The 19,405-nt window shown below is 30.2% G+C and overlaps 1 protein-coding gene across 1 annotated transcript; it reads left to right on the forward strand.

The window, feature by feature from the left end:
* The first annotated feature begins 649 nt into the window (after positions 1-649).
* Hs3st-A (Heparan sulfate 3-O sulfotransferase-A) lies at positions 650-14,054 on the forward strand. Its single transcript, XM_088182708.1, has 4 exons — positions 650-657; positions 1,455-1,629; positions 1,914-2,276; positions 12,972-14,054. The coding sequence occupies exons 1-4, from the start codon at positions 650-652 to the stop codon at positions 13,572-13,574; spliced, it is 1,149 nt and encodes a 382-aa protein (XP_088038834.1). The 3' UTR covers positions 13,575-14,054.
* The last annotated feature ends 5,351 nt before the right edge of the window (positions 14,055-19,405 follow it).

The following is a 19,405-nucleotide window of genomic DNA, read 5'->3' on the forward strand; positions in this document are numbered from 1 at the left end:
TAAATTTGAGCCTTCATATCTTGGCGCCGTTTTTCAGCGTCGTTATGCGTGGAAAGCAATAAATCCTTCAGTCTCTGTAGCTCAGATATGAGCTAAAACTAATCAATCACAACGACCCTGCCACATTCGAAACCATCACTCTTCCAGAGACGTTGGCATTTTGATTCCATCTAGGCTCTTTTATCTAGATATGTATAAAGATACAGATATTATCATATATAATTTAATACAAACATATGTATATTATCAATATTATTTAATAATTTTTAATAACAGACATTCAAGATTTTTTTATTTCAAGTAAATAAAAAAACTGTGCTATACATTCTAGTGTATAAGAGTATTAAAATGCCTTGGATAAAAAAACACTCATCATAATGACTCAACACATATCAAATAACCTTGAATCAATCTATTGTCCATATCTGTAAGCATAAAAAAAATATCTTACAATTATAAAATACGCTAAATCAGACGTTTAATATCAAGTAAACATAAAGGTATTATTAATTAACGGAAAATATCATATATAAAGACTAATAAATAACTGCTCAAACAGTGCCAAACATTAGTAAAAATATTTATTTTACCTATCGTGATGCATTGAAATACCTAATTTAAATAAATAAATAAGATTTGAAAAGTAAAAATGCAACGGTTATTAAAGTCAATCGACGACTTTTTATAGACAACGAATCCGCATTTGTGCGAATACTCTTTGAACACAAAACTCAAATATATGTTGTTGACAAACTATACCGAATTATTAAAATATTAAATCCCCGAATCAATTTTATTTTAATGTGATTTTATTAATACCCAAATTTAAGGAGATTAAGGTCCACATACAGTTTCGTATCTTAACATTTTTTTCACAATATGAATGTAATTATAAATGACTGACAGCAAAGTTTTGCTATCACGCGAAAACGCGTGACCCGTAATAGGTTTAAATGATAAAACATAAAAATCATGAGTTTTTCGAATATTCACAACGAAAATTCTTAGATTTATAGCATTAATGAAATATAATGAAATATTTCAAAATTAGTTATTTTTTGTATTGTAGCGTATTAAATACAAATATTTATTTATTTATTTTATAAGTGTATTACCTAAATAATTAAAATATATAAGACCGCTGTATTTAAAACCGTTTTTATAATTAGCACAAATATTTACAAATGTGTTTTTTTAATACAACGAATTAACCCAAAGTTTTTTTTTAATAAATATTCATAAAAAAAAATATTATTTTTTTAAAATAATAATATTATCCAAATTATGTATTTTTGCACTAAATAATAACATTGCTTAAATCCGCCTAATTAATTATGAATAAAAATAATATTGTTGTATTTTATAAAAGCACACATATAATTTACAGATTTAATAAATTTATATATTATTGTACATATTAAATTACTAAAGTTTTTTTGTTTTTTTTCTTTCAGATGGTTACCAAGATCGGCCATCCGGCCGCCAGAGGGCGATCTGTCAGATTGTGTGCTGGTGGTCGGAGTATCGCGGCCAAAGATGGCCGCGGCTCTCCTCTCTGTAACTCTAATCTCTCTGTTCCTCACTTTCCACGTGCTCTACGACAGCGCTGTCTACAGTCTACAGGTAATAGTTATAATTAAACAGGTAAGAGTTATTACACCACGAATCACTGCTCAAGATGTACTTCTAATAATAATAGTGATTCTGAATTTTTCTCCAGATGTTTTTATTCTGACACGGATCAACCATTTTTCTGTCAAAGCCCTTTTATAAAAAAAAAACATTATTTAAAAGTAATGTTTGTCAATACAAACATCCACTAAAAATATAGTTATATAAAGGCATATGCATTAAATTTTACATTAAATATAAGTTTAATAATGTAAAATTGATCCTTAATTCTTCATTTCCAGGTGGCAAGCTCAGCCGCGGGCGATTCGCGTACTTCAGAAGGAAGAGACGACGCTTCCAAGATCATCAGACCCAACGTGCTAATCAACCATCCTCTGGTAGTTCGAAATCGAGTCCGTTTCCCTAGAACGGCTAGGCGTCTACCCCAAGCGATTATAGTAGGGGTACGCAAGTGCGGCACGCGAGCCCTTCTAGAGATGCTCTACTTGCACCCTATGGTGCAGAAGGCCGCAGGAGAAGTGCACTTCTTCGACAGGGATGAAAATTACGCCAAAGGACTGGAATGGTACAGGAAGAAGATGCCTCATTCGTTCAAGGGTCAAATCACGATCGAGAAGAGCCCGAGCTACTTTGTCACGCCCGAGGTAAATCACTATTGGCTACTACATTTTATGACCGACAATAAACGCTTATCATGTTCGTTTTGGCTCTCAAAAGGCGAACAGTGGGTCCGGCAATAGCGAAAAAGGGTAAACCCTAATCTCTCATCTCGTTTGTATCGGAGCTCGATTCGTCCCTTGGGGGCAAAGGGTCCGGCACGAAATAGTAAATTGCAGTTGTTTTAATATTAATTGCGCCAAAAACCCTTTGAAGGATTAGCATAAAACATTTTGTATAAAGCCTTTGTTTTCTGATACAAGAATAAAATATTCACGAATAGTACAAAGAATATCAAAATATACCCTAGAGCAGTTGTAATATAACAAAATACTTAACACATGCGAATTCAGAACAACTGATATCAATAGATTGTATATGTTATGGTGAATATGTATTACCAGTGAAAATATATTTTCACTGATATTGACCAGTGAAATTATTAATTAACTGTTAAATACAATTGAATTACCCTTGTTAGAAATATAATATTTTATATATACTAGTGAAAATATAAATTCACTGAAAAATACACAATTATTGTTTCAGATGTAAAACGTTTATTTTCTGTTCAAACCCAAACCTAACACAAATTTGACCTAATAAAAGTTCTAAAACTAACTATTATAAAATTAAACCATAGTGTCTGAACTTTCAATAGGTTAGGTTTTAGTTTGCAAATATCAAATGGACGCAAACATTAAACGGACATTTCGCAACTGGCAAATTAAGGTTTATAGACATATGTATTTATGTTTATTTTTTAATGGAATTTAATACATAAGCATTTTGAGATATGAGGGCTTTAAATTAAATTACTAATATAATTGTAAAATATTTTTAAATTAAAATCTTATTAACCCTTTGCGCTCGTAAGTCGACTATGTGTCGACATCGTATTTCAAGCGTTGTACTCGAACGTCGACAATATGTCGACAAAACTTTGAATGCATTTATTGGCTTTGTGTTCAAGCAAATTTTGAAAATTTAAATTTATTAATAGTAAAAAGACTTCTGTTAAACACATTTCAGTAATATTGAATTTTTAACTTATGCAAATAACTCAATAATTTTAAATTTACAAGTGTAAGTTTATTGTAAAATTTTTCATCGGAACATGGTCAAAGCGCGCGCTGTTAGGACGGCATCGCGCTAGACTTGACAGATTTAGGTTGTCAATTATTGCCTTAAAACTGATTTTTTCCTTCTAAGGGCATCTATATTTTTATGATATGGGATGAAACGGGATCATATGCTATAATTGTGCATAATTATTACTTTATATTGTGTGTCTGTTATGAAATAAAAATAAAAATTTTAAGTCGGAAAAAAGAGCGAGATGCCGTTATGATAGCAGAGCTCGCTTACTCGCTCGCACTAATAAAATGAGCGATTGACAACTATCGACCTGGGTACTCAACTCAAACGATAATATTAGTCTCGACACATTTAATGTATTTTCGAGATAGTAAATAACTAAATGATGTAAAACAGAATTAGTTATGTGTTTTAATTATTTATAAATACATATATTGATTTTCTTTTAAAAATTATCCATATAATTACGAATGACGATATAATATTGAATTTTTAAGGACGTGACGATGAATTCGATATTAACCGTGATATTATTGCTGTGACAGTAATAGTATGCGTTTATGCTAAGACTATTTTTACCAATTTTAAATCTGGTACAAGTATTTAAAGTTTTAAGTTTTAGGATAATCTTTTAATGTAATATTTTTTTATGATCAATTTATTTTTATTTTTAAGAACTGTTTTAATAAATTCAAAACTTAAAAATTCAAAAATAAAGCCACGAGGCCAAACTACGCTGGTTCGCTCTAGGTGTAAAAACGCCTGCCAATCCAAAACAGATCCCCACAAAAAAACAATGTAATATTTATCATTTCTGCCTCAAATGGGCAAATACATACGAAAAACTTGTAGAATATTTGTCTAAATATAAAATTTGATTATTTTCACAAAATATAATAAAACTTTACCAGCCCCACCTATTTTTTTTTATGTACGAAAAAATTGGGTGGGGCCTGGCCCCAATTGCATTTATATTATCACCACAGCTGATATTTTTGAGCGCCATTTCGAAATTTGTTAATATGTGGGGGCACCTATTCATGCCATATTTTTAAAAATATTATGGTTCAAATAATTGATTTACAGCCTTAAATTATACTAAAAAGCCATTTTATTAGGCTCAAATGCTTACGGCACCTTTAAATGTCTAATGAGTACTGGCGATTTTCTTGATGACACCTATAGAAGTCATCCGCGGTGAAAGGGTTAAAAGTCTTGTAAAACATATTTTTTTCAGTGAGTTTTAGGATTGTATTACACTTATATAAATTTATCCATATTTAACACTCTAAAGGTGGATGACTCAAATATGCGTCATTGAAAAACTATTGGTAAAAGTCGTTTATGCACAACATAATCAACACTTACACGTTTAATTGGATAAGATTTAAAACACAGTTTGTAAATTAGTGATATCTATTATATATTGTTAACTATAATTACAGCTTACAATCAATAGATGTCGCTTAGCAGTTAGGGCTTAATTTTAATAATAGCGCATTCTTAATATTAAAATGTTTAGTTTGCTGCGGGACCTGAACCGATAGTCTCTAGGATATCAGTTCAACGCCTTAAGGACTACGACATTCCGGTTATACAAGACAATCTAAATATAAAGTTGTAAGATCGCCATGACGCGCTTTGAATGCCTCTCTGTAAAACATATGACTGAAGAATATAGACAAGGTTATTTTGCTCGTGTAACACCATAGACCAGGGGTCGGCAAACCTTTTTTTGTGAAGGACCAGATTGTAAATATTTTAAGCTCAGCGGGCCAGGAAGCAAAATTAAAATGAGCTTTATCATTTCTCTCAAATATTCAAATGTATTGCAAAAGGCGTTACGTGGGCACTGAAGATGCTGTCAAATTTAAAGTGCATAACGTCACGGTGAAATACAAAGCAATAGGAGCACCTTATAAGGTGATACCTAGCTAGCTCCTTAACTCGACGGTTGGCCGCTCTATTATAGCACATACTTTGATTTTTTTATATGTCAAATCTAACAATTACTTGCAGCCCGGATTAAAATAAGCAGAGGGCTGGATTTGGCCGTAATTTTTGGACCTCTTCCATAGACAGTGAATATATTAAAAAATATCTAATTTAATTTGGCCTTCTTTTTCGTATTTTAAATATTCCTATCCTAAGTGCATGTAAACGCAGGACAAATACCCCCTGGATAGATATATCTCCCATCAAAACTCCCCTGGATATTAACCCCCTGTACAAATAATCCCCTGTGCAAATAACCCCCTGACAAATAGCCCCCTGAAAATTAACCCCCCGTGTAAATAACCCCCCTGACGATTAACCCCCGCCACGTATAGAGATAAGTATTTTATATAAGTTGTTATTATTTATAATAAATGGTCATTATTTTAATAAAATAATGTTTAATACGAATAATCAGTATCAATACTAATTTATTTCATTCAGCAAAATACAGAATTTTTAAAATATCAATAAAACTAACACATTTACGAAGAAAATATACGTATTGTATATTTTGTACCGGTGACCGGTGCGAGCAAAATTGTTATAAAGAGTAATAAAAAAAAATAAAAAATATTATTAGGCTAGATACATATGTATGTATAATACAGCTAAACTTTGGTAATGGCGTCAGTATATGTTTTATTAAGTATAATAGAGCGTCACGAGACGTGTTAAGTAATATCTGTATTATCTTTATACGTGGCGGGGGCTAATTGTCAGGGGGATTATTTGCATTATGGGTTAATTGTCAGGGGGTTATTTGCACGGGGGGTCAATGTCCAGGGGCGTTTTGACGGGGGGTTATTGTCCAAGGGGTATATTTCCAGGCGGTTAGTGTCCGAAAACCATATTTCCTAATCTAGATTCTCCTTTATATATGGACCTTCGCATTACTTTATTTGGAATCTCATTATCGGCAACTTAGCGTCAAAAGTGTTAAATTTTGCTTTTAAAAATCATTGGTTATATCGTCAAAATGTATCCTTTTGCTTAAAACATATGTGCTGATGTGCATATTGTTTGTGTTTTATTTATTGTAAGGTGCATAACAATTTTTCGTATTAAATGTGTTTTTAAACGTTATTATATGTTGATATATGTTTTATTTAACTAACAGTATATTTTTTTATTTTTTATAATACGTTTATTGTAATCTGATTTTCTAAAAAGTCTAAAACTTGTTAATGGGAATATATTAACTATTTACGAAGAAAAAACAACAATTAAAAAAACTAAAAACTAAGGTTTTACTAAGAAAAAAAAACAACAAGTTAAAAACTTGTGCTCTTTGTAATTTTAATCTTGATTAAATTTTATTGTAACCATTATTTTTTGTATGAACGCAAATTGTTGATCGATGTTATGAGCGCTAAACGCTATAGAACGAGCGCGATGCGCAAGATAATAAGCGCATTGCGCAAGATAATAAACGATAGGTGCAAAAAAAATACAAACAGTCCAATATTTTAATTATTCAGAATTCATATGACATCTAGCTATTTACAAATTTCTTAATGGTTATAAACCCCTGCCGCTACATTACTCAGCTGTTTTTTTTAAATAATTCATTTATTTGTTTTACCGCGCATTTGATTGCGATGGACGAAAAATCATCTAAAAACATCATTACATTTACCTTCCTATACTATGTATACCTAGTACTATGTCATTTATTTTTTGTGAATAGTAAGTACAATTCTTTGTGAACACATTTTAATAAATTATTCTTTTCTAAGTTTCATGGTTAACGTTTTACAAATTATTTAAAAAAGTACAATAAAAAAAGTTATTTTCCGATTAAAGTATTTAAATTATAATATATTTTAAATATTTATTTAATTTTTTTTTAACTAAAATACTGACAAACTATCAATCTTTCGCTGTATTAATTTTAATTTGTAAAAAAATTAATCAAAACATGTTTTATTTCATTTTTACTTCCAAAAATTGAACATAAAAAAAGTCTCGAAATTAAATACGAGCTGGCGCTACCCCAACCAAAAAAAAAATACGAGTGCAAAGGGTTAACATATGTTATATACATAGGCATTCTTTTTTATATATATTTACGTATAATATATACATACTTGTGTGTATTGATTAACTATGATCAGAATTTTTGTTGTTTAAAATTGTCACTGTGAGCAATTTTCTTATGCACAATAATCACCTAACCATCTGGACCAGGCACCGCAGATTTTTCAGCTTCGCTGTCATTGATTCGATCTTGTGACTTGTTTATTTTATTAATTTTTCTGTTTGCTTGTTACTATGGAAACAACAAGTAATTTTTGAATCGATTTGTTTTAATTATTTTATTTATTGTTATTTTTTAATTCGATTTCAATTGCTACTCTATAATTTCTTACAATTGGATTTTTAATTTTGCTTAAAATTTTGGTTGTATCTTAAATGACATGGTGATTTTTATTGTGAGTATTGTTTGCCTTAATTGATTTTTCATCAAAACATTTCATTATTCTATTTTTTATTGTAAAATCTTACGGCTAATCCAACCAATGTACATTTCGTCACAATTGCCACAAAAAATTTGGTATCTGTACTGCTTCTGATTCATAAAAAAAATTGCCTTTCGTATTCGGGAGAATGGTCCATATTTTATTATATTAATTAAAAATTGTTCTAACACCCTTTTTTTAATGGACTTGCCATATCTTTTCTGAGATCCTTCGAATATATAATAAATATGAAATACCATCAAATTTCTCGTTTTTATCTATTTTTTTATTTATACTTTTATTTTTATTTTAATGCTACATTAAATTTTTAAATTCGTTAGTTTTTTGTTGTATTGAAAATTTGCTATAGAATTAAATTGTATAGGATGATAGCGAGAATTATTATCGATTTATACTTGTTTTTTCGGTGACTGGATTATTGCGCACATAAATAAATAAATGCGCACATTTTCGCTCCGTGGAAACGGAGCGAAAATTCTTAATATAAGTGATTGTTTGATTATCAAATATATATAATTTTAATTCCATATGTTTAATATTTTTCTCTATTTTTAACCTTTTAAATGCCGTGGAATTGTAATGAACGATAAGCCGCAATTTTTGCCGCAACATGAAACAATCAGTTTTTTTGTAAATATCTAACAATTTTTTTAAGAAGAATTACTATGTAAATACTTAATTTATTTCCTGCACTAGCACACATGTAGAAGGTTAGGCAAAAATTTAAATCTATAATCTCTTATTTAAATCGCTAAAATGTCGCTTATGTTTGTGATTTATCAAGTCCTATTATTACTCTAATATTATAAGATATGTAAGTGTGTGCTTTGACTAATAAAATATTTAAGTTTAAAGTAGAGCGCTTTTACACGCTCATTTGATATGGTAATATTATCGCGTTAACGCGCTTAAGGCATATAAAGGGTTAAGTAAAAAATTGTGTAATTATAAGAAATTTAAGTGTATCATACTAATGTAAATTTATATTTTCAAATTAAAATCATATTACATATGTTATATATACAAACATTATTTTTATACATATTAACCTATTCTTAAATATACATATATGTATTATATATATATATAGATTATCTATGACCAGAATTTGATTAAATTATTAAGAACGAAATAGCGTAGTCTATAATGTCTCAGACTAGTTACTCTGAGGTTGCGGGTTCGAGCCCTGGCAGCGGCACTCAAATTTTTATTTATAAAAAATGCGTTATTATTAAAAAATATAACGGCCCCAGCTGCAGTATCATCTATTCATTATAAAATTGTATAGCACATAATAATTTATAAATTATAATAATATAGATGTCACCGATTTTTAGACTTTCGGTCTGATGGTTAATACTGGTAGGTTTTTATTGTGTCTGGATTGACTTACGCAGTTGGTACATAATTTACCCGTTGTAACGTATTGGGCTTACGCCTGTCAGGGTACAACGGAAGATTTAATAAAAATAAAATAAATGACATAGGTGATCTAAAAATTTTTTTTTTTTAAATAAAAGTTAAAGTTGTATTGCTTGAAATTTTGCTAATTTTTAAATACCTGCGTCAACTTCTCAAACAATATGTCTTAAATGTATGTTTTGTTTATAAATTTTCGATAATCCATATAATCTAGGGATTCTGGAATTTTTTTGACGTTTTGAAGTTTTTTGTCAATAATTTTTTTAGTTTTGATTTTTATATATAAAGTGAAGTCAATTTTTATTTTCATAATATTTTTTGTATAAAATAATTTATGCATTTCAGCTGGTAAAATTTTTTTACTTTCATTATTTTTTTAAAACCATATTTGTAATATATTTTTTTATAATTTAATTTTATTTTAATCGAGTAACGATTTCTATTTTTTTTTAAATAGCTGCCATTTTGAAACAATATGTTAAATCAAGCCTTCTTACAAACTTTACTGAGATATTTTTTTAATCTAAAAATCACGCCAGTAAAATAATGTTCAACTTTTAAAATCCATACAATTATTATTTTTTTGGTAAAAAAGTTTTTCATCGGATCTTAAACGCAGAGCATGAATTATTTATATGATGATTGATATGTTCGGATATCACTATACAAACCCTTTCCAGCTCTTGAGCCTCCCCTTTAATTCCTTTGAGAATCTCCCTGCAACTTTCTTTATCTTGTGTATATTTTCTCTGAAAATAAATGAAAAGAAAAAGAGAGAGGGAGGAGAAAATTACATTTCTCTCTATGCTAATGCCGTGCGTGCCGCTGCCCGAGTATATTTTCACATTAAGCACAGTTAGTTGGTCGAGTTGGAAAAACTTGTTAAAAAAGTAACGCGTATCACCTAAAATTTATTTTTCAGACTTTAATATGTAACGTCACCCCGAATTGATATTTATAATGGCAAAGTAACGTGTAGAATTTTTTCTTTCAAATTAATACTCTTTCTTATCACACCGTCATATTCAAGATAATGAATCGAGGTCATAAAACATCATTACTTAACACATTTCTGTCATTTTAACATCATCTCAAAGATCTGTCAGAGATTAGAGATAAATTTAAGACAATGGCTGATTTTTCAAAAGATTTTAATCTATCACATTTTGATTTTAATCATGAAAATTTACTATTTTTTTTGCAAATATTTTACGTTCACTATCTTATGTTTTAAGATATGTGCTCTTTATATCCCACAATATCTAAGAACAACATACGTGATTGTTAACAATTTTGGCAAATTCCATTTTCCTCATGATCTCTATTACCGTTTTCGGTATAAACATCTCATATTAATTACTCACACGGGAGTCCTAGACTCTGCGAAATTGTTTCGGTGTGTTTTTTCTTTCAGCACTATCTTTCGTATCTATCCCAGCGGCGTAATGGAGTCGAGGAACACACGTGGTTAAGCGGAATGTGCCACGAACACGTGGAATAGCTCGTTTCAAAGTACGCAGCCGCGTGCAATTATTTTCTCGTTTGTGTTATTATGGCACGTAATGGTGCTACGATAATGTCCTTGAAATTGAGATTATGTTATATAAACATAGTATCAAAAAAATCACTATTTTAGGAGCTGGGTGCGTCTAATGACCTTGGGTGATGCTCGTTTTACTCCGAACCAAAAAAATATGTATTCCACATTAGGTTGCCATAGTAAAAAATAGTATATAATATATTGAATAGCATTCGTTGGCTTTAACAAAATACATAATTCCATTGAAAAATTAAAAAAATATTCTATTACTATTTTGATGACAGATAAGATATTATCATTCTCCATTTGAATTGTAATACTTAAGTGTATAAGTACATTGTATTCAATAAAAAAAACAACCACAATGGTAATTTTTATCCTACAAAAAAGTGGCATCAAAAATATAGCATAAAACATATTTTAATAAGCATATATTATAGGGGGACATATTTTATTATAAACGTGTTAGTTTCTATCTCAAATATAATTATTGGTTTATAGTATATAATTATTGCAGTTCAATAAAATAGTAAATATAAATATATGTATATTATTTAATAATATAGAAATCATTTTTAAATATTACTTCTGAGTATTGTTTCACTATGATACTTAATTGGCCAATTTTCTTTCTGGTTATAATGATACTTATTACTATAATTAGCTAATATAACCAATTAAAATAAAATTACTTTAATCGATATACTACTAAGATATAATATAACCGCTATAAAAAATCTTTTCTTTTCGATATAATACGAAAAAACTTACATTGAAATTTTTTTTATATATGTTTTGTAAAATATCAAAGAAATGCAATCTCGAAATTTTTGTTCGAGGAGGGCAAATTGCTGCAGAAGCTAAAAAAATGTTGTTATAGGAAAACGAAGAAAACAAAGGACAAAGGAGGACAATACGCCTCATGACGCACGGGGGCTGGGAATTGGTTGTTAACTCTTCATGGCGTAAGCTTCGGCGCGCACACTTTGAACGTTTGGACAGTGGAGCATACGTCAATTTACGCAGACCCTATGCTTAAAAATCCCCGAATGACTCGAGAATTCCCCCGTATCTAACGCGTCCCGCAACAATTAGCGTGCAACTAATGTGACCAGACGTCTTCCTTTATGGAGGATTGTCTTTCTTGAGTAAGATTATCCTCCTTCTTTCGTCTTCAATTGTCATCCTCGAACAAATATTTCCAAAATGACCGTTTGTTGAGCTCTCGTAGCAATTTGTGCTCCTTTGTCCTCCTCGAACAAAAATGTCCAAGATTACCTTTTAATGTTTAGTGTCCCTCTTTTGATATTTTTGACGTCTTACTGCTATTTTTTTCATTTACTGGTAAAAACATATACCTACTGGTGAAAATGAATTCTGAATTTTTTAAAAATATTTTAGGGATAAATTCGAGATTGTTTTTTTATATGTTTTTCGAGGGATAACCCGATAATTTCTAGTTTGGAATCATTTTTACTTTTCACAGGAAGAGGGGAGCAAAATTTAGTTAATCAGTGATCCTTTTTTCTTAATATTTTATTTTATTAAAATCCATAGTGTTTTATAGTAATTTAATTATCAAAAATAAATACAGAAAAAATATTGCGTTTGATATACATACATGCTCTGAATTCTATTCCCATTTTTTTAAGTGAATCTTATTATTACCCCAATAAGAGCATCGTTCAAGATCAATACAGTTTCTGCACTTTTGTTCATCAAGCTCGTCAGACCACGTTTGCCACTTTTCGATCCTTAAAATTAAGTTGATCTGTGATTTCTTAGAAGGAATCGAGAAGATTTTTTAAACAAGAATTGGATAAAACTTTTGAAATCACTTTAAAATTTTATGCAAATATATTATGTTTTACAATTCCATTTTACATTTAGTCTTCAGTTGTATGTTTGTATTTGTTCGTTTAGCTTTAGATTTGACATGTCTAAAGTAAAGAAAAAAAATTTGCGATTCGTGGCATGGGAAAAGCTGCTTTTAATTTCATTTAAATGGTATTTGAATATAATTTTCTTTAGTAAGAACTTTTTTGCTTTAAAAAAGCCCTGACAAAGACTTTGGAAAAGATCAATAATAATATGTAAGGTCTAACATATGTTCATAGTTTAAAAAATAAATTGTTTGTCCTCAGGTCCCAGAGCGAATCCGCGCCATGAACAGCAGCGTCCGCCTACTGTTGATCGTCCGAGAGCCAGTAACCAGAGCGATATCCGATTATACCCAGCTGCGCAGTCACGGCACGGCTTCCGGCCCGCCGGCCCCTGCTTCCGGTCCCGGAGGGTCAGGCGGCCCGCTCCCGGCGGTCCCACCACCCAGACCTTTCGAGCAACTGGCCATCCACCCGGGTGGAAAAATCAACACATCCTACCGACCCATCGCCATATCCCTCTACCACACCTACCTGCACAGGTGGTTGGAGGTGTTCCCCAGAGACCAGATCCTGGTCGTCAACGGGGACAGGCTCATAGAAGACCCGGTGCCTCAGTTGCAAAAAATCGAGTCGTTTCTGGGTCTCGACAACCGAATAGGTAGACACAACTTCTACTTCAACGAGACTAAAGGGTTTTACTGTCTCAGAAACGACACTGCTGACAAATGCTTGAGGGAAACCAAAGGTAGGAGACATCCCAGGGTGGACCCGGGCACTGTCGCTAAGCTCAGGAAGTTCTTCATCGAGCACAACCAGCGTTTTTATGAGCTCATAGGAGAAGATCTCGGATGGCCGGAGGATTGAATTACTTAGGTTTAAGGGAACGAAACATATCAATTTTCGGAACGCATACATATCATATTAATTAATTATAAACAAGACTTGCATGATCCATTTGTGAGTCAACGCTTGGATCATGTTGATCCGTGATACTAGTCATAGTTTAGGTTAAACGAATTATATCCTAAGGTAAGGTAACGAATACATATCATATATTATATTTTACAATTTTAACGGGTACGTTGTTATATTATATTTAAATTTAAAATACAAGTATCGAGTAATTTATTTTTATATATTAATCAAATATTGAAGGTTGTTGTTTAATTGTTAAATTTATTGACACGAGATTTTAATGCTTTCGATTATGATTTTCGCACGCATGTGAAAAAAAATAGTACATATTTTGTAAATGTGTGGCATCAAACAGCGAAACATACTACTGATTTTATACAAATTAAAAAATAGTCAAAAATGTTAGTATTTATAGCAATATCAACATCATTTTTCCAATTGGTATTCCACCAATGAAAACTACTTATAGACTTTTTTTCAACGACACCTTAACCCTTTGGACGCGTTAATCAAAAATAAATATAATTTTTTTTTTTTTTAATTTATATTTTACTTTGGTTCTGTGTTTAAATGTTCTGATTTTTTAATTTTTATTTATTTAAAATGATATTTTATGTTTATTCACAAAAAAAAGTTTTTTCTTAAAAACATTTTTTTTTACTGATTTTTGCGTAAAGAGATAAAAAAATCAACTGAGCGACTGTAGTCGACTATCGCTTCCAAAGGGTTTTAAAGTAAAAATCTGCAATAGAGAAATAATATAGTATCGTGATTTAACGGGAAAATAATTAAAATTATTTCTCTCTAAAAATTATTGAAAAACTATTTTTAGTATAAGATAACCCATTTTTGCAAACCCAAAAAGTTTTGACGTTTTTTTTTGCTATTGTCCCATATTCCCTTGCTCTAAATAATAGTGGTTTATTTATGGATACATAAAATAGAGATTACAATAATTGTTTAAATTTTTTTTTATTGTGACGTCATCACGCGCTGTCGTGGTGAAATAGTATATCTATAAAAAAAAACAGTATTTATGTGTATCAATTATTTATTAAATTTTAAATGCACTCCACATATGAAACACAGAACGTATTTTCATATAAATTTGTTGTATTTTACAAAAAGTGCTACTTTTTATCATAATATAAAAAAAATTCTAAGTCAATTTATTATGGACTCAAACAGTGTTCTTTAAATCTAATACAGATATACTGTTTTTAATGTTTTATTAAAAACCTTACATTTTTTCCAGCTCCTCATAGCTATCGCCGAAAACATCCTTGTGTTTGGCATTCTCTACTTTTATAAAACTATTTTTATTTCCAAGCCTTCATTTTGTTTAAAATTTTGTCGCTAACCATGAATTAACATTTTTTTATGTGTTTATGCTTCTAGCTTATTAGAGCTCTAAATAAACACATATTCAATAAAATAATGCTTTAATTATTGCATGAGGATAAATATTTTCTTAATTTGAAATACTTTCAAATAATATTTAGATGCTGCGTAATTATTTTTATCAAGATATTTGAGGGTGGATTATTATTTTTATTAAATAGCCTTAAATTGTATATAAACATCATACTCTCATATTTTTAACATATTAAAAACCACTGCTCTAAAATGATATTTTTTGTTTAAAAAAAACATGGAAGTTTCTAGCAAGAAAAGCAATTTTCGTAAATGAAAAATACTTCCATTAAACTGTCTTTATTAGCTTTTAAAAATGACTCTTTGTTCTTTATGAAGCACAATATACAGCTGTTTCTGGCAGAAATGCATTTTCACCCCTCGACAATGAAGAAATATATCCCCGGGCAAAAATTAACTTGACGATGTCCATTAACAACCACCCCTTATTGAATGAGTTCATGGGGGGAAATGTGATAATAGGCGACCCGATGAATAAAAAAAGCCACCATGAGACAATTAGCTTCGTCGTTTCAATTACGAGAGCGACAAATCTCGACAAGCTACGTTCGTTAATTACTTGTATTTTAATTAAAGTGCGCGCATGCGCATAATTAATGAGATGCAGATTTTTCAGCGAAATATAAAAATATTTTTTATTATAATAAATGCTTTAAAATCTGCCTTTTTCCATGCAGTGTTGGACATTGCTTATTTATCCATTAAAAAAAGAGTGTCACATCTCTTATTTCTAACCTTTTTTGAGAAATAAATTATCTAGAATTTACTTTTTATACTAACATAAATGTATATTATATTAAATACCAAATATCATTTCATTTTATTGCATTGTTTTCATTGCTTAAAATTGCAAATTTTTTTTACTGTTTTAATTTTGCTTAGATGCACTCTCAGACCCTGAATAAAATATAATCCACATTACTCTTTTGCGAATATATTGATTGTATTAATTGCCATTCGTTTCAACTTACCTCCTTTCTGCCTAAAAATATTAAGGTTTAGCACCTAAACAAAGCTAAGACAAGTATGTAATTCCCATTAACGAAATCAAAAATATGACATAAAAAAATAGTATTGGCATACGATTATATTTATGTACGTTTTCTGAAGAACCGCCTTTCCGACTATTTTTGTATTTGAAAATCAAAGTTTTAACAATTGTATGAAGGTGTATTATATAATAGAACATACCATTTTTACAAATTTAATGAAGTGATTTTTATATTATCACAGACACACAGACATAAAATTTTCGCTTGGTTATGATTGCTGAAACTAAAAATGCAATTTAAAAAAAAATAATTACAAAAAGCTTACAGCTTTTTAGGGTCGTCGCACACGTACCTCGATTGCATCATTTGCATGACGTAACGTCACTCTCGTCGCACTCTACAAATGCAATTAAAGCACAAAAGTCCATCCAGACACCTTTTGAAGGCGTACGCTCAACTTTCAGCTGAAAACTAGCGACTTTTTTCACCACCTACGAAATTAAATTTACCGCATTTTTAATATAATACTTCAGCACCTATCAGTGTTGTTATATTTTCACTAGTAATATTTTTACCAAATCTACTAGTTAAAATGTATCAAACGATTTCTATTATAGTTTTTCTAATGCAACAATACTGATCTTAAACTACAGTCTTTGCTCTTAGGTATTACGTAAAATAGTTTGCCATTAATAATAATTATAAACAGCAGTGAAAAATATCTATCGTGACTGCCATGAAAGGCTTTTACAGCACGTGCCGCCATTATACAGTCATGGCTACATCTATAGGAACATTCCCCATTGTGAGAACATTCGTCCATTAAATACGAGCGTGCTTCGGGCGGGTGACACGCGAATAATTTCCCCTTTTTTTCGATACTTCAAAAGGCGCAGCAACCCTTGGGCGACGATTTCATTACGGAAAAATTCAGAGAAGAACCCTCGCTTGGGAATATTTCTTTGATGTGTCAAAACGTCCGAGCGTCGGAAGGCAACTGTTATCTCAGCTTGTCGAATGCGACCTTATTACCAAGTTTATCCTTTCATATCTTCATCGTTTATTTTGAAGCTCGTCTTCAAGATGGAGAGGGCGCCCGCAAATTGCTTCCCATTTACGACTCGGATATAAGTGGATGCGGAGCAGTTGAAAAGGAACTGAAGATAATTGATAATGATTTGATGAAATTTCGACATTTTTGAGGGACGCTTCTAAATCTAAACTTGATTAACTTTTCAGGAAATGCTTGGTCGATTTGGGTATCTTGTTTTTGCTCAAGACAATGAAGAAAATATTTCAAAATTGAAGTGTATAACAAAAATTTGCATCTTATTGAAAAAAATGACTTTAAGATATGCGAATTTTTTTTCCTGGTGCTGTAATAAAAAGTCCCGAGTGGCGATTTTTTTATATAGTCACTAATTGTATAAATCATTTAGTATTAAACCTCATTATATTATACATGAAAACGAAATTGAATTCCCGAGACATCAAGTCCTCAGTTAGATACAGTTTATATATTATCTTATCACATTTTATGTAAACATCTAATGCATATGTACGAAATTCCCTAATTATATTAGCTCATTAGAACAAACAGTATACTGTTTATTATATTTGCTTCCCTTATAATATAATTAAACATCTAGTTAACCATGTTTAAATAGTAGTTTTAGCTACAGTTTAATGATTAATATCACTTTAAAAAGCTCGAATCGTTTAATCTGGAGCTGCAGTTTCACAATTCCATAAACATCCTTCATCCAAATTTATGTATATATTTTACTTACACAAACATATAATTTATTTATTATATAAAAACAGAACTGCTCTAAAATATTGTTTTATTTCATAAAAACAAACAATAGGTGTATAATATGACACGTGAGATTAATATTGTTGTATTTTATGAAGTTACACAGTATTTTACAATATTACACATAGATATACAACTATGAATATAAATTAAATTGTACAAATATATATGTATAATTATTTTTGCAAAAAAAAACATATTATTTTACTTTTAACAGATACTTAAAATATATTTGTATTAAAGCAATTATTAATTATATGTTTTAAGTTATATAAAAATACATATACAGCTTACTGTACATTTATGCTGCGTTGATTTTTCAACGGCACGATTCAATATTGTATATATATATTTTTTTTTATATATATAAAGTGTGTGTGTCACCAGTTAAATTGTTAGGATGGATGTGCATTCGACATGAACGGTCAAGGCTTCCATTTCAACGAAGATTGACACGCAAGTCGGACACCCAAAAGGGGAGGCTGTTATTTCCATCACCACCTGACCCCACCATTTCTCTCCAACCGTACAGCGCTCACCATATAACGCGCAAACTGCCTTTATTTATTAACTTATCTTTGCGAAATCTGTTCTCTCGCGCGCTTTAATCTCGTGCAATATTTAAATATATATTTTCCTGCTTTCGCGTAAAGTCCGACATGTCTTATGGTCAAATTAAACTTTCAGACTTATCCAGCAATATATCCAGCAACTCAAATTTATTTGCTTTTAATGCACATTTACTATCTAGAAAGTTTTCTATTTGCATATTATTTTTTAATAATTAAATATTATAATGAAATAGATATTTTCGACTATATTTATATTTAGAAAATAATGCTTTTCAAAGCCATTTAAGCTTTTAATTGTTTTATATATTTCCTTTAACGCTTCATTGAATTTATTTATGAGATTCTTCTGAACCCTAATATTAATAAGGTTTAATATGCTCCTCTCCTGGTTTTGAAAATCATCTCAAAAACATACCAGCCCCGTACATGCTTAGCAGTTCATAATAATACTACACAATATTGCCTGTAAGTCTTCTATTGAATTGTCCTTTTGGATCTTTCAGATTAAGCTTTATCAGTAGCTCAGGTGCGACTGTGCTACTCGTATTTTGAATGTCTGGCTAGAGTTTTATGGAACGGATGAGTCATCCCTTATCTTTGTTTAAATGGTTATCTGAGAGTTTCTTCCATAGTTTGTTATAAATATTATGCTTTGTATTGTTGTCATTATTTATGTATTTTGTTTTCTTTAAACTGAAAACTGCCACTCTATTATCGATTGTAAAACTGTTTTTTTCCTGATATATAACGACAAAAACACATTTCAAAAAATCTAATCAAAATATTGCCTTGACACGCCAATAAAATTCCGATATTTCTTGGTCTCTGAAACTAATATTATGTTAATAATTTATTCATCGTTGCGCTTTTTTATATACAAATCATATAAATAAATTCTATTTGCTATATATATATATCAAACCACAAAATCACGTTTCAGCAATTCGACAATAAATCGAACAAAAG

The sequence above is a fragment of the Plectrocnemia conspersa genome, unplaced genomic scaffold, assembly GCF_051122295.1.
Source record: "Plectrocnemia conspersa isolate PC_06_02 unplaced genomic scaffold, ASM5112229v1 ptg000001l, whole genome shotgun sequence".
Classification (NCBI taxonomy): domain Eukaryota; kingdom Metazoa; phylum Arthropoda; class Insecta; order Trichoptera; family Polycentropodidae; genus Plectrocnemia; species Plectrocnemia conspersa.